Source organism: Lagopus leucura, unplaced genomic scaffold (genome assembly GCF_019238085.1).
Source record: "Lagopus leucura isolate 7727_CA_CO unplaced genomic scaffold, USGS_WTPT01 Super-Scaffold_100033, whole genome shotgun sequence".
Lineage (NCBI taxonomy): Eukaryota > Metazoa > Chordata > Aves > Galliformes > Phasianidae > Lagopus > Lagopus leucura.
Window position 1 is genome coordinate 3,175,711 of NW_024962282.1, and position 14,724 is coordinate 3,190,434.

At 36.8% G+C, this 14,724-nt stretch overlaps 1 protein-coding gene and 1 non-coding gene across 2 annotated transcripts in view; both read left to right on the plus strand.

The window, feature by feature from the left end:
* Positions 1 to 14,406, plus strand: part of IPO7 (importin 7) — a 33,042-nt gene extending 18,636 nt beyond the window's left edge. Inside the window, exons 11-25 of the mRNA XM_042882040.1 lie at positions 640 to 716; positions 1,068 to 1,184; positions 1,794 to 1,883; positions 2,410 to 2,575; positions 3,027 to 3,187; positions 3,884 to 4,012; positions 5,208 to 5,274; positions 5,355 to 5,480; positions 5,773 to 5,870; positions 6,927 to 7,022; positions 8,543 to 8,763; positions 8,864 to 9,069; positions 10,205 to 10,411; positions 10,777 to 10,893; positions 12,703 to 14,406. Of these exons, the coding sequence (XP_042737974.1) occupies positions 640 to 716; positions 1,068 to 1,184; positions 1,794 to 1,883; positions 2,410 to 2,575; positions 3,027 to 3,187; positions 3,884 to 4,012; positions 5,208 to 5,274; positions 5,355 to 5,480; positions 5,773 to 5,870; positions 6,927 to 7,022; positions 8,543 to 8,763; positions 8,864 to 9,069; positions 10,205 to 10,411; positions 10,777 to 10,893; positions 12,703 to 12,800 (1,976 nt within the window). The 3' untranslated portion in view covers positions 12,801 to 14,406. The remainder of the gene's footprint in view (positions 1 to 639; positions 717 to 1,067; positions 1,185 to 1,793; positions 1,884 to 2,409; positions 2,576 to 3,026; positions 3,188 to 3,883; positions 4,013 to 5,207; positions 5,275 to 5,354; positions 5,481 to 5,772; positions 5,871 to 6,926; positions 7,023 to 8,542; positions 8,764 to 8,863; positions 9,070 to 10,204; positions 10,412 to 10,776; positions 10,894 to 12,702) is intronic.
* Positions 2,065 to 2,246, plus strand: LOC122185971. The gene has a single exon (XR_006181022.1). It is a non-coding gene; the product is annotated as a small nucleolar RNA SNORA23 (small nucleolar RNA).
* Positions 14,407 to 14,724: the final 318 nt, after the last annotated feature.

Sequence of the window (14,724 nt, forward strand, 5' to 3'; positions counted from 1 at the left end):
GGCATGAAATAAGCCTCACCTTCTAGACTTGTCTAGTTTTACCCTTCTTTCAAGGAGTTTATTTATAAGCCAGTTATAATATTTATAAGCAGCTCTTTCAGGCCATGGAAGAAAGGAGAATCTTCACTCTTCCTGAACAAGTTCTTTCTTTTTTCTAGGATTTTTAAGTGGTTAGAACAAGAAATTGTTACGGTTTTGGAGATTCCTTGTCCCTTAGGTCAGAGGGACCTGTAAACAATATAGGTATTATACATGGCTCTGATAATCCTTTTCTACAGGGGAAAAAAATGCATTTTTGGCTGAACCAGTTGCATGCCCTTAATGACGCAGCAGATAATGTAGGAAAGCATACAGTGATGTCTAGTTAAAAATATTTATTGTAATAATGAGGGAAACAAAATTTCAGATTAGGTATGCAGAGCCAGTGGTCACGAAAAACGTCAGAGATGCAACTGTGAGAAATGTCCAACTCACTGCTACTGTTGTCTGATCTTGAAATATCTGTAATAAGAAAGCATGATGAACCACTTGAAATAAAACTGGAAAATTGTTTTGTTTTGTTTGAAACCATTAGATAGCATTAAGATAATTATTTACATCAAAAGACTAAAATATATAGCTGTTCTGTTTATTTAATAGATGTATTTGAAGACTTCATTTCACCAACAACTGCTGCTCAGACATTATTGTTTACATCATGTAGTAAAAGGAAAGAGGTAAGCCTTACAAGGATTTTGCTGAAACACGGTGCTACTTTGGTTTACCTTGTAAGCTGTATTTACTTGCTGAAAGAATTACTGAGAAGCTTTATTTTTTAACCCTCTCATATTGTAGCACAGTGAAATTTGCCGTTTACCTCAAATATTTTGTTTGCACTAGTCTGTTTTTTGTTTGTCGCTTCCTCTGGGACCCGTATATCAAGAATGTTATGTCTTACAACTGATGCATAAAACAGAATCAAAACGCCAGGCTTGGATCAGGTTGTTAGACATTCACACAGTTTCAGAGCACTGAGAATGGTATGTGCCATGACTGCTTGAAATACTTTGTCTGTGTATTCAATCTAGGTCTTGCAGAAGACAATGGGCTTTTGCTATCAGATTCTTACGGAGCCAAACGCTGACCCTCGTAAGAAAGATGGTGCTTTACATATGATTGGTTCCTTAGCTGAAATTCTTCTAAAAGTAAGTGTAATTACTAGGTTTTGCCCAAGTTCAGCTGACTGACTTGTAAGTTCTTTTAAATTCTCTACTTGTAGTAAGAATTGCTGTGCTGTTTTCTTTACTGTACTGTTTAACTACATTCCTTCTTTGTGGAGGAAAGGAGAACAATCCATCCAATGAGGGGCTGATGACTTAACAAGATCTTTTCTGTGTAGAAGAGCAGAAATAAAATGAAATCAGTGAACTTTGTCAATTAGCATGGCAGTGAATAAGAAACAGGTCTTTCATTTGTGTTTGGACCGTGACTGAGAGGTTTCTCAGACCCCTTTTGCTTTTGGTATCAGGGTAAGGTACCACGAAACAAAAGCCTTTTCTGAGAGGCTGTGAATCATGGGGGAAAAGCGAACAATTTTGTCTGAAAATTTCAAGTTGGTTCTATGTAAAGTTTGAGTAAAATCTGAGATTCCTGTTGCTTGATGTTTTTATTAAAGGGGAAAGTTAAGCGTGAGGGTTTTTAAGCTCTCATACTATACAAGTTCAGACTTCTGTGTGTGCCATTTTTATTGTATTAGGAATACGTTTTGATGTGTAATTTTAAACTGATAAATGCTTCTGTTATTATTGCAACAGAAAAAAATATATAAAGATCAAATGGAATATATGCTGCAGAATCATGTGTTCCCTCTCTTCAGCAGTGAGCTGGGTTACATGAGAGCAAGGGTAAGAAAGCCTAAAATTTAATGTTAAGACATTTTTTTAGCTCTAGACTTAAAGAATATTAAGTTGCTTTTTCCTTTAATGGGTGCATTTCTTTCTGTGCCTGTGGTAATAAGAATGCTTGTATCAGTGCTTAGTCTTTGTGTATGATTATGAACAGCTGCTGTGTGGCTATGAAATGGCTGCAGGACTGTGTGCATAGCTGTCCATCTGTGTCTGGTGGTATAGTCTATTTGTGTTCTACACTTAGACTGTACTGCTCACACAAAACCTGTGGCCAAAGATGAACTCGAGATCATAGTACTGGTCTAGTGATGTCTGAATGACGTGCCTCCCACTGGCCAGCCTCCATACTCTCAAACATCTTCATCCTATAAGTTCTATGGTACCGTTACTCAGCATTCCTTTTATTTCACATTTAAGAATTTCCATGGGTTCTAGGTATGTGGATAGTCAATAATCCTGGTTTTAATTTTATAACACTAAAGTTACTCCATGTTGGTGATTTTTTTTTGTTTTTTTCTTTCAGGCTTGTTGGGTTCTTCATTATTTTTGTGAAGTCAAATTTAAGAGTGACCAGAATCTCCAAACAGCTTTAGAACTCACAAGACGGTGTCTGATAGATGATAGGGAAATGCCTGTGAAAGTGGAAGCTGCAATAGCACTACAAGTTCTGATCAGTAATCAAGAGAAAGGTAGCCCTCATTTTATAAAATTACGACAAGCTTAGGGTGTATAAAAAATAGTAGTTTTTGTTCTAGCAGGCTTTATGTTGCTTAATATTCCTGAAGCTGGTGTAAAAACAATGCAAACATAGATTCTGTATCAAATGTTCTGCTGATTTGACAGAAATGCTTATATACCTCTTTTTGTTTAATTAAAACTTGTGTTAGTAATCTTGCATTCCATGGATTATGGAACTCTGTGGCCTTTGTTAGTTCAGTTGTGAGCCTCTTGCTATAGCTTTTTAAATTAAAAATCTGAACGTCACTACTGTTGTAATGATTTGTACTACTCATTTTTATGGCATATTGATGCCAAAACACCAAATATTAAGTATACATTTACATGCTTATACTAGTATTGTAGTTGTGTAAGAGTGATACTGTCAGATATTAATTTCCACTTTTTTTTTTTTTTTTGCAGCTAAAGAATATATCACCCCTTTCATTAGGCCTGTAATGCAAGCTTTACTTCATATTATAAGAGAGACTGAAAATGATGATCTTACTAATGTGATTCAGAAGATGATCTGTGAATATAGTGAAGAAGTTACCCCAATTGCAGTAGAAATGACACAGCACCTGGTAAGGCTTTTTGGTGACTTGGAAAGTTGTTTTATATGTGGGAGATGGATCTGCTGAAGTGCATGAATACAAGTAATTTCCTTTTACGTTTCGACTTTTTTTCCCCTCAAAAGTGGGTTTCATAACTAGAACTAAATGGATGTTTCTAGGAATTGTAGCAATCTTTGAGAAACCTTTATCCATGTTTTCTTGTGAAGGTGTTAATGAATTTTGGTAGCAGTTGCACAAAAAAAGTTGAATCTTCAGGTAAGTTATTTGCAGCTGAGATTAAGCTGTATCTAGCAAGTTGTACTAGTAGTTTCGGTAGCAGAGTTCAGGTCAGTGCTAGACTATTCAAGGCCCTTACCTCAAAGTTGAGACTGAATGGTTTGCATGTCCTCCTTGAGAGTTCCTGCAAACTGATCCAATCTAATTCATAGTCCTTGTCTCAGAAAACTAGATAGTGCAACTGTATTACTTGTCATGGAAGGTAATGTCACTTTTATTCATGAATGGATAAGGGATGGCAGTTCAACTGGCTTAATTTTCCAACTTAGTCATGAGAACAAACTGTGGAGTGAAGCAGTCATCTTAATATTTTCTTAACAAAACATCTTAGATTATTTCTGTGGAATGCCAAACTTGCACAATTGTTCTTCACCTCCAAGTATATCTTCACTGAATGACATTTATGGGTTGTTTTGTTATTATGTGTAGGCAATGACGTTTAACCAGGTGATCCAGACTGGACCTGATGAGGAAGGCAGTGATGACAAAGCAGTGACAGCAATGGGAATCTTGAATACTATTGATACACTTCTCAGTGTAGTTGAAGATCACAAGGAAGTATGTGTATTTTACTTTCAAAACTAATACCTGTAGTCTGAGCCACTGGAAAGTGTTTTGTAGTTCTTGTGTATCTGACATTAATTAGTTGGAAAACTATCTGTAGCCAAAACTTTCTTAAAACAAAGAACAGTGGCAGTCTGTATTGTGTTTCTGACATAATAGATGGACTAACTTCCAGCTGGAATACAGCTTGTTTTAAATATGCCACTGCTGAGTATAAACTTTCTTGACAAAGTCAGCTATTGCATTTTGATAACTAATGACAGGATACTTTGACTTAAACAGTTAAGTAATAAATTGTACTCTTAAGAGCTCTGAAGGTTTTACTAAGGAAACACAATACAAATTGTGTGTCCAAGGTGTAACAATCCAGAGTTATTAGTGCAATAAACAAAGGACCAGTTATGCTTATAGACTTGGCTGCTGAAGCTGCCAAACAAGCATTTACTTGTTTTTGTTGGCAAATGGATGAAATGGGATGAATATCTAACAATATGCTAATCCTGAGGAGCTCCTTTGTAAGAAATTGATCAGTAAGCATTTATACTTAAAGACCTCTTATACTGGATGGTCAGGTAGGTTTTTCATTCAATTAGTCTCAAATCCCGTTCTGCATAGCTAAGACCAGAAACTCCATCTTTATTCCAGTGCAGAGTGAGTGCTGTAAATGTCAGGTTATTGATTTTTTTTGTTAGCTGTTCCATAGACTGAGAAGTTATTGTTGGTCAAACGATACAGACCTGTAGACCAGCACTGAAGTTCATGTAGTATGCAACCAGTCAGTCCCAGTTAGTTTTAGGGTTCCTCTGAAATTTCACTTTTCTGAAACAGCACGTACTTCCTTCAGCTTTCATTGCTGAGGTCTTTGAGGTGTACGTGGGTTCCATGTGTTCTGATGGGACAGAATTATGGCATAGACTTGTCACAGGCTTTTTTTAAAGGGTACACTGTAATAAACTGTAAAGATTTTTTTTCCAGTGTTCACAGAGTATTCCAAAAATACCTCCTTTTAAAAGTGGTCTTAAAAATTGTCATCCAGGTGCATTGTGTTCTAAAATGTGAGAAGGTTTATGTTTCTAGAAGAAGGTATTTTGTAAAGACAAAGAAGTTGGAATAATTTAAAAATTGTTTAATTTCAACTCGAAAGTACTGCAAACAGTCATAAATCTTTTCCATTTTCTTGCTTCTTCAGATTACTCAGCAGCTGGAAGGGATCTGCTTGCAAGTGATTGGAACAGTTTTGCAGCAGCATGTATTAGGTATGTGTACTTGTATTTGCTTAAGTTTTCAGTAGTGTGGGATGGGCTTTAAAATTTGTCTCCATTTCTATTTCTTTTAGAATTCTATGAGGAGATATTTTCCTTGGCTCATAGTTTGACCTGTCAGCAAGTTTCTGCACAAATGTGGCAGCTTCTTCCTCTTGTTTTTGAAGTCTTTCAGCAGGATGGCTTTGATTATTTTACTGGTAGGTAGTATAAATCAGAAAGCCGTATGGTTTCATCTATGATTTCATGCAGAAAAGTGGATTACATCTTTATTGAAACATTTAGGAGAAATCTGAAGTGTTCTTACTTGCAGATACTTAATTGTGAAGACAGAGTCTTTGCTAAGGCAACTCTGTGTAGATAAATGCTTACCTTGAAAAACATTAGGCACGGATCATGATAAACTTAGTAATATGTAGCTTTCAACCTGGTTTTGTTAGCTATTCTGTTCATAAAACATGAAAGCAAATTAACTTCTTATTCTTATCACAGATATGATGCCTCTCTTGCATAATTACGTTACTGTTGATACGGATACACTTCTGTCAGACACGAAATACCTTGAAATGATCTACAGTATGTGCAAGAAGGTAAGTGACTTTGTGATCAGAATCTGTGATCTCTGAAGTAATAATAATTGAGGTGGGTACTTTTTTCTACAACAGTGGACTCTGAGACTAGAGATTCTGATATGTGCTCTTAAAACACTGTGCTCTTTAGCATCTTTTGTGAATCCACACGTTGTGATGTTATTGCTGACAAATACAGAGATTACATGAAATTTTAGATATTTTTCCTTTTTAGCAAAAATATAAAATTAAACAACAAAAGCAGATTAAACAACCCTTTTTTGTGCACATCTTTTTTAATACAGTTTTTATATTGGCATACATAGTGTGTGTGTGGGTGTGTGTGTGTCTCTCTCTATTGCTAAGGACCTATAATTTAATCTGGGGTTTTTAACCTTGCTACAGCTAGAATACCAAATACTATATGTACGCTGGAGATCTGAAATCTGTTAGCTAAAACAAGTGGAGATGGAAAGTAGAGGGATAAGAATAGAAACTGTTTTACCAAGGTTATGTGAGATCAGTGACTGAAGCTGAGAGTAGAATGGGGTGGTTCTGACTGTTGCCAACCTTTATTTGAAGAGAAGTTGCCATCAGGTTGGTTGTAAATACTACTTAGTGTATTGTGGGGAAAAAAAGCAAAAGCCTCTTAGTGTATTATGAGGTGAGCACGGTGAATCTGGCACAAAAGCTGTAGATATATCATCTCCCAAAGAATATCCTAAATATTTTTTGAAAACAAAAAATACAGGATACATGAATGCTTAAGAGAAATTTTTATTTTGTGTATGGAAATAAATCCAAGTGGCAGCTGGTTGTGAATACAGTTAATGTGATGAGGTCAGTGTGCATAGAGTTATTTAACGTTAGTTCAGGTAGGTTTGTTTCAACTGCTTTCAGCAATGTTATATTCTCTGTGGTTCTAATAGTGAGCCATTGCTGTAGATTTGGCTTCTTCACTGATGGGTGTTTATACAAGCATTGTAAATTGGGTACATTTATAATGGCTTTTCAAAGCAAAGCAGCATGTTGAAAATACCTCTTGAAGTGATGCAATAAAAAATAATTACTTTTCAGGTCCTGACAGGAGTTGCTGGAGAAGATGCAGAATGTCATGCAGCAAAACTATTAGAAGTAATTATTCTTCAATGTAAAGGGCGTGGAATTGATCAGGTTGGTAACTTTGGTTGATATTGCTAATGTTAAAAAGACTTTTTTCCTCAAATATGAATTGATTACCTGTTAAAGTGAAAATTTCTGTTACAAGAAGCTTGTGTAGGGTGACTAATGATCCTGTCTTCTCCTTCAGTGTCACAAATCCTACCGTGCAGTTAACAGCACTAAGAAAATAGTTACTGCACACTTCATCTCCAGGATTTAGGATGCTGCAAAACTCAGTATAAAGTGTTTTCATGAATCTGGAAGAGAACTGTTTTAGGAGCATCTTAGCTAAAAGTTGATTAATTTTATTCTAAGGTAATTATAGTGAATGTTGATGAAAATGATTCAATCTGTCAAGTTAGTAGTCTTTAAATACGAATGAAAATGAAGTTCTTAGAATCCTAATTAATATCACAGCGGAGCCAGGGATTTCATTAAGTGTGAATGGAAGTTGGGATTTGAGAGGTGCATTTGTGTGCTTCCTTTGTGTATATGGCAAGTAATAGCTATGTAGGCCGCTCTGAAAGTAATGCCCCCTATTTACTTCCATGGAAACTAGATCAGATACAAAGGACATAATAACACTATTTGACAGAGCAAATTCTCAGCTGCAGAACATCGTTTTTCAATGTAGTCACTGTAGTCAATGTGTACGTAACGAAAATATCTGCACCAGTGGAGGTGACCCACTGTCACATAGCTGAACCACGCTGTGTACCATCTACCTGCCATCTCACTGTGTTCACAACCACTGTCTGGCCTCCATAAATGTTCAGCAAGCATTGATGAATGTCAGTGGATGCCATTTCTTTCTGTGAGGAGAAGTTGAAGGACACCCCTTTGCTCCATACACGTATCTGTTTCAGATGCCTGTAGTCAGACTGCCCCGCTGCTGCCACCTGTCACACAGCAACAACATGTAGGGGGATGTTGGTGGGAAGGTTCAGCCTCTACTGCCAACCCACCAACATCTGCCTCTGACACTGTGGGCCAACATAATAAAGCAGAAGGCATTGCTTTCAGACCAGCCCTCCTATATCAGTAGCATGGCATGGTTTTTTTCCATGCTTGTGGGCGTTGGAAATTCTGGTTTTAACTTCTTTGAAGGAAAAACTTCTATAGCAAACCTTTTTTAGTGTGCCATCTATGAAGAGTAATTCTTTTAATAGTTATCATCTTGGAACGTTGGCTGTGTCCATTGACTTGTTTATTTATTTTTTTACTATCCACAACTAAAAGCCACAAAAACTGAGTTCCTGGGCCTCTTTTTTAAAAGACAAGATTAAAATACTAGGGATTTACTTCTGCTGTCCATAATGTCACAAAATCCAAATCGTGTATGGAGTAGATATAATAACTTTTCATGTTTTTATTTCATCTTCATTCATATGTGACTTCTGCTGGCTGTGAACAATTATTTCCATTTCACATCCTATGTATTTATGTGCCAGTCTGGTTTTTCAGCCATTTCTGGAGTCTGAAATAAAGAACTGATTTTGACCCCTAAGTTTATAATGGTTCTCGCTCTTCAGTGCATACCCTTATTTGTGGAAGCTGCTTTAGAGAGATTGACCAGAGAAGTGAAAACAAGTGAACTACGAACAATGTGCCTCCAGGTTGCCATAGCTGCTTTGTATTACAATCCTCATCTATTATTAAATACATTGGAAAATCTTCGTTTCCCCAATAATGTGGAGCCTGTCACTAATCACTTCATAACACAGTGGCTTAATGATGTGGACTGCTTCTTGGGGTGAGTGTTTCTAATCTTTAAAGTTATTCTCTAAGGTACACCTCTATCAGCTTCTAAATCATACTGGAATTTGTAATTTGCACGCTGTTTTGTTTTACAGACTTCACGACAGAAAAATGTGTGTGCTTGGCTTGTGTGCTCTCATTGATCTGGAGCAAATACCACAGGTTTTAAATCAAGTTGCTGGCCAGATCCTGCCAGCTTTTATCCTTTTATTTAATGGGTTAAAAAGAGCTTATGCCTGTCATGCGGAGCATGAAAATGACAGTGATGATGATGATGAAGCTGAAGAAGATGAGGAAACAGGTATGGAGACTGAAGATCCATTGTTATGTTCTGTTTTTCATGTTTCCTGGTGGATACGTGGAGTTGTTTTTCGTGGAATTCTTCAGAGTTCCCTAATTCTAAACTCAAAGCTGAGACAGAGCATTAGACATCTTTTAACATCTTTCAAGCATATCTGCTTGCTTTCCTGTCACTCTTAGAAGCTGACTTCCACAACTGGGTCTCCTCAAAGTTGTTGTCAAGCTGGCTTTTGTGTATGGATGCTGTCAGCAGTGAAAAGAATTAGTGCTGGGTCCTGTTTGCTCTTTGGCTAAGTGGTTAGAGTCGGTAGAAGGAGTTTGCTGCTGTGCTTTATTGTACAGTTTGGACTAATATATATTACAAATTGTCCCATGAAATACTGGAGTTGTAGATGTATATTGAAAATGGATCGTAGTCAGAATGGTTTGAGTAGGAAGGGACCTCTTAAAGGTTTGATGCTTTTACTGCCCTGCCTTGGGCAGAGACAGTTTGCTCCAAGCTCCAATTACAGTCAGATAATTGGAGAAGATAACAGTTCTTAGTTTTTTTCTTAAGCAAGGATTTCTCATGGTCTGAACTTCATCAGCTTTTATAGACTTTTTTTTCTATAGAGTGTTGTCCCAGGCTTTCACCTTTTTTACATATTCTTTATTTGAAGATAAAAATTATGTGTAATTTCTCCCTACGTCTGTTTTTCATCTTTTCTATACAATCCTTAAGCTTTTCTCTCTTGCTTCGTTTTGCTTTTTATGTTGTCATCCTGATGTCTTTGAATGTTTGAAGCACTTTCTGCATTTAAGTGTTTTTCATCTGTCTAGTTGAAGGCAGGTCTCTTTTTGATCTCTGCTATTGACTTCTGGATTCCCCAAATCATTACGCATTGTTAATCCTGTTATTTTTTGTAGTTCTTAAGCATCATTTCCAAGTCCCTTTTGAAGACCCCTTTAAATATCTGTTGGCAAATTATCATTATTATTATTAATTAAACATCAAATTGTTTCAAACATCCTTTGGAGTACCAATAGTGCTTTGTTTAGTTTTAGCAAGTGCTTTTCAACACTAAATGTATGTATGTTTATATATCTTTTTAACTGTTCTTGAGATTAAGCATTTTTGTGTTTGATATCTCACTCAGAGGAATTGGGGAGTGATGAAGATGACATTGATGAGGATGGCCAAGAATATCTAGAAATTCTAGCAAAGCAGGCAGGTGAAGATGGAGATGATGAAGACTGGGAAGAAGATGATGCTGAAGAAACTGCTTTGGAAGGCTATTCCACAATTATTGATGATGAAGACAACCCCGTTGATGAATATCAGATATTTAAAACAATTTTTCAGAGTAAGTAATTTTATTTTCTTTTCTGGCCAACAAATTACATTTTAACTTAATTTTATCCTGTCATTGTGAACCAGAACTTGCTGAAAGCTTTCCAGTATATGGTTTGAATTAAGTGAGTTCTTTCTTTGAAAAAGGGGAGAGTGTTGCCATCATTTCACTTTCAGAGAAATAGGAGCTCTCGGAATGAATTTGTTGTGGGAGGGAAGCAGAGATATGTCTTGGATTGGGATGTCTTGGATTATGTAATCCTGACAGGGTTTGTCAGAATATAGTTTTGATGCAAATGGCAGTGAGTTAATATGCTTTGAGTTACAGGACATTTTAATGAACAAACACCTTTTGTTTCTGTTTCCTTTCTCTTGCAGCAATTCAGAATCGTAACCCTGTGTGGTACCAAACTTTGACACAGGGCCTTAATGAAGAACAGAGGAAACAATTGCAGGACATAGCAACTCTGGCAGATCAGAGGCGGGCAGCACATGGTATTTTTTTTCCCCTTTATACCATTAAGTGATTCTTTAGCTTTAGCTGCCTATAAAGTCATGCCTAATAATGTTTTCATCAAAGCAGGCTTGTTTTACAGTCTGGAGATGCTTGAAAAGTGCAAAGATTGCCAGGTCACAAAGCTTTAGTGCATAATTTGTGTGGAAAACCACGTGTGTATGAAATAGTAGAGATGTCTCAATGAAGAATTGTTATAATTTGGATTATATATTATATACTTCATTATACATATGGAAGTATATATTATATAGTTGGTTATAATGTTGAACTTGAAAACAATTATTGACCTGAAAGTGGATGAACTTACAGGTATGGTAACAAGCAAACATGTTACACAACCAGTAGAGTATTTTGTGATGTGACTTGATGCAGCTGGGATAGCCTCTGATTCTGTGGGTGGGAAAACACTTGCTCAAAAACTAGCATCCATCTATAAAGCTACATTGTTAAATCTATTAAATATTTCAAAATGCTATTCTTCAGAGAAGATAATATGGATTGAGGCTTTTAAATATATGGAAATGGGCAAATATTCATGGCTTTTTTATTAACTTCCTTATTGTTTGAGAGTAAGCCAGTATGTATCAGTCTCTGAAGTCAAGGCAGCATTTTTGTCTAGGTCATATTCTGCATCTTATTGTAGTAAGGTGCTTCAGATTAGAAGTTCAGAAAGCTTTCAGTAAAAAGCTCAGTACTGAATAATCATCTGATAATATTTTTTTGTCAGAAAATAGCCAGATGTATGGCAGAGCTAAAGTGTCTGCAGTGACCCTCTCTGATGGATGGAAACTGCAGTCTCGCTGTGTTCTTCTTGTGCATTTTATGAATAAGAATGTAATTTTTTTTTTCCCAACTGCTTATTCATAGAACAGATGAGGTTCAGGTTGTGAAGTTGAACTTAAGGAGGTAGATCCTCGCAGGAAATTCTTACGTACTAACAGAGCATGTTGGTCTCCATTCAGGCTTCCTACCAGACCTAATAGGAGGATCTGGAATCTTATCTGTCTCACTGTGTAGCTAAGAAGAATCTCCATATGCTAAGAGAAACTCGCCTTCTGTACTCCAAGCCAGGAGCGAACAAAGCCATGTTGCCTCGGCTGTGTTCTCTCCTTGTCCCTCATGAGCCATGGCAGCATTTTTCTGGCCTTTTTCAAATGAAACAGTCCAAATGCAGATCCTCTGGATAATGAGTTCTATTTCCAGAAAGAGACCAAGTTTTTACCAACCTGTTTTTGAGCTCTCCTTTCGCTAGAGCTTGTAAAAAGATCAGAACTTGTAAAAGGCAATCTTGCTTTGATCTTTAAAGGATGTAACGTGCATCTAGTAAAAACAGATGGAGGGATGGATTTGTGAACCTCGAATGCCTAAAGGTCTTAAGGCGTGGTTGAAAATGAAACATGATAAACGTGGTGGTTTCTCTCAGAACTAAGCTTATTTCTGCTCATACTGTGGGGCTGATACAGGAACAAATGAAAGTTGAGCTGATATCTGTTTAGTGCTTTTGTTTGTAATGTGTGATCTGGTACTGGTCTGATGGACAAGTATTTTAATCAGAAAGAAGTGGGCATCTGTCAGCAATTTTAGAAATCCAGCATTTGTTCAGGTCTTCCTTCAGAAACGTGGAATTACATACTTGTTCCCAAAAGCTAAAGTGTGCTTGTTGGAAACATAAATGTCATTTATCATTTAAGCACAACTGTAAGTCTGCTGCTGGGGCCTGATGCATTTCTGCTTTGTGAGCACTGATTAATTTTCCTTCTATCTTTGTTCTTTTTAATTTTTTTTAGAATCCAAAATGATTGAAAAGCACGGAGGATACAAATTCAATGCTCCAGTCGTGCCAACTTCGTTTAATTTTGGAGGCCCTGCCCCAGGAATGAATTGAATTATCACTTTTCCTGCTACTGTGTGATTGTAGTGAAGAGCTTGTGTTCCTCCCAATAGTGGTTCCAGAATTGGTTCATGTTATCTACAGCTCACTCTAAACTAATTGATAAATAGATTGGACAAAAGCCCCAGATGTGGGACCTGATCATGCAGTCTAATACTGGAAAGCAAACTAGAGGGTTTTTTTTTTTGAAGATAGGAAGAATCTGAATATAAAGCTTCAAATGACACACTTTGGAAATCGGAAATCAAGAGGGATGTCATGAAGGCAGCTTTTCTTTTTCTGAGGAAAAAAAATAGGCATGGGCTGCAGGACTATTTAAAATCTCATTTACAGTACAAGTTAGGAGGCAGACTTAATTTTTACACCTGTGGCGGTATGAGTATTTGCCCAACTTCCCTTTTCTCCCTTCCTTATTTGGGTGTCTATTCTTTCAGTGTAAATAAAGTAATCAAATAGCCTTACTTAATCTTCATCGTTTCCATTTATCAAGATTGTTCATATGTAGAATATTGGACACTTAATGTAGCACTACATAACTGATAAATCTGTAAATGAATTAGCACTTTCATATTGAAACAAGCCTGCTAGCCTATGTACAAAAATAGCAAAATGTTTGCTGTTTATAAAAAAATAAAAATAAAAAATAAGGGATGTATTGGGGAAAATAATTTCAAGTTATTAATTTAAAATGAACTAGCAGTTTTGTACCTGGTGACTTTGTGGTGCAGTCACCTCTGGCTGTGACTTGAATTCGGTTCTGTAAAAAAGGGGTTAGTGATATTTCATTGCTGCTAAAAAAGAAAAAAATAGCAACACCCTCTGTGTCCTTTGTTTTTCTTAAAGATCTCACTGTACGAGTTACAATTTGGATACAAATGTTCGTTGTAAGCACTGAGAAAGTGATCTTTTCTGAAGCATGTAAATTAGATGTGAAGTTCTGCTCTTAAATGAGTTGATTGAAGTGTGCGGATGAAACATCTATATATGCAATCTATTAAAAAAAATAAGAATTTGGCTAACCTGGGCTTTGATCTATGAATGCAGTTTTTCCCATAATTCTGCAAAACCTTTTTCCCCCCCACCGTGGCAGTGCGAGTGCACTCCAGTGTTAATGTACCATCGTCTGCCTGATCCAGACAGTGTATTTGAAGTTTTGCCAATCTTCCATTTTTGAAGCCACAATTTTCTTCTTTCAAAGTTGCTATAGTAACTAGTATTTTAGCTAGAGAGGCGAAATACAGTTCCCTCTGGGACCACTATGAAAACCACTGTATGAAGAAGCCAGCAGGGAGATGCTGTGAATGGGTTGGCTCACGTGCCCCCTCTTTCTTTTCTTAAAGCATAAATCCATAGGTTTTTGATCTTGCCTTGAGATCATTGGTGTCAGGTCTTTTAAATCAAATGGTTTTTTTTTTTTCTTTTGGCTGTTTTTATATTAAAATGTCACCTGCTGTTACAATTGATATTAAATGAGCTACCTTAATTTAATGTAAGCCTCCAAAATTTAAATACAGGTTAAAAATAAACTGAGTTTATATCTGTAAAAATGAAATGCACATATATATATTATGATACTCAAAATGCAGTCTTCAGAAAATTGGTTTGTGTGGTGTGTTTTTTTGCATCAGCAGCATAGCTGGAATTGATGTGGGGTCTCCTTGCTGACTGGCACAGTTCTCTTGGCACAGTTCTCTGCCTTCTGTTTGTTACAGGACGGCTCATGCTGTACTGTGAGCCAGGTGCATGGGGCTTTTGCACTCCCTCCTCTCTGGACAGCCTTTCTTAGGTGAAAAACACTTCCCTGCAGAGTGCTGGCGTGAGAGGCTGAGGCAGCATTATGCTGTCACTTTGCCCTATTGGGATACCAAAGCAGTACTTGAAGCAAAGTGTAGACTTGATGGATATTGCACCTGAGGTG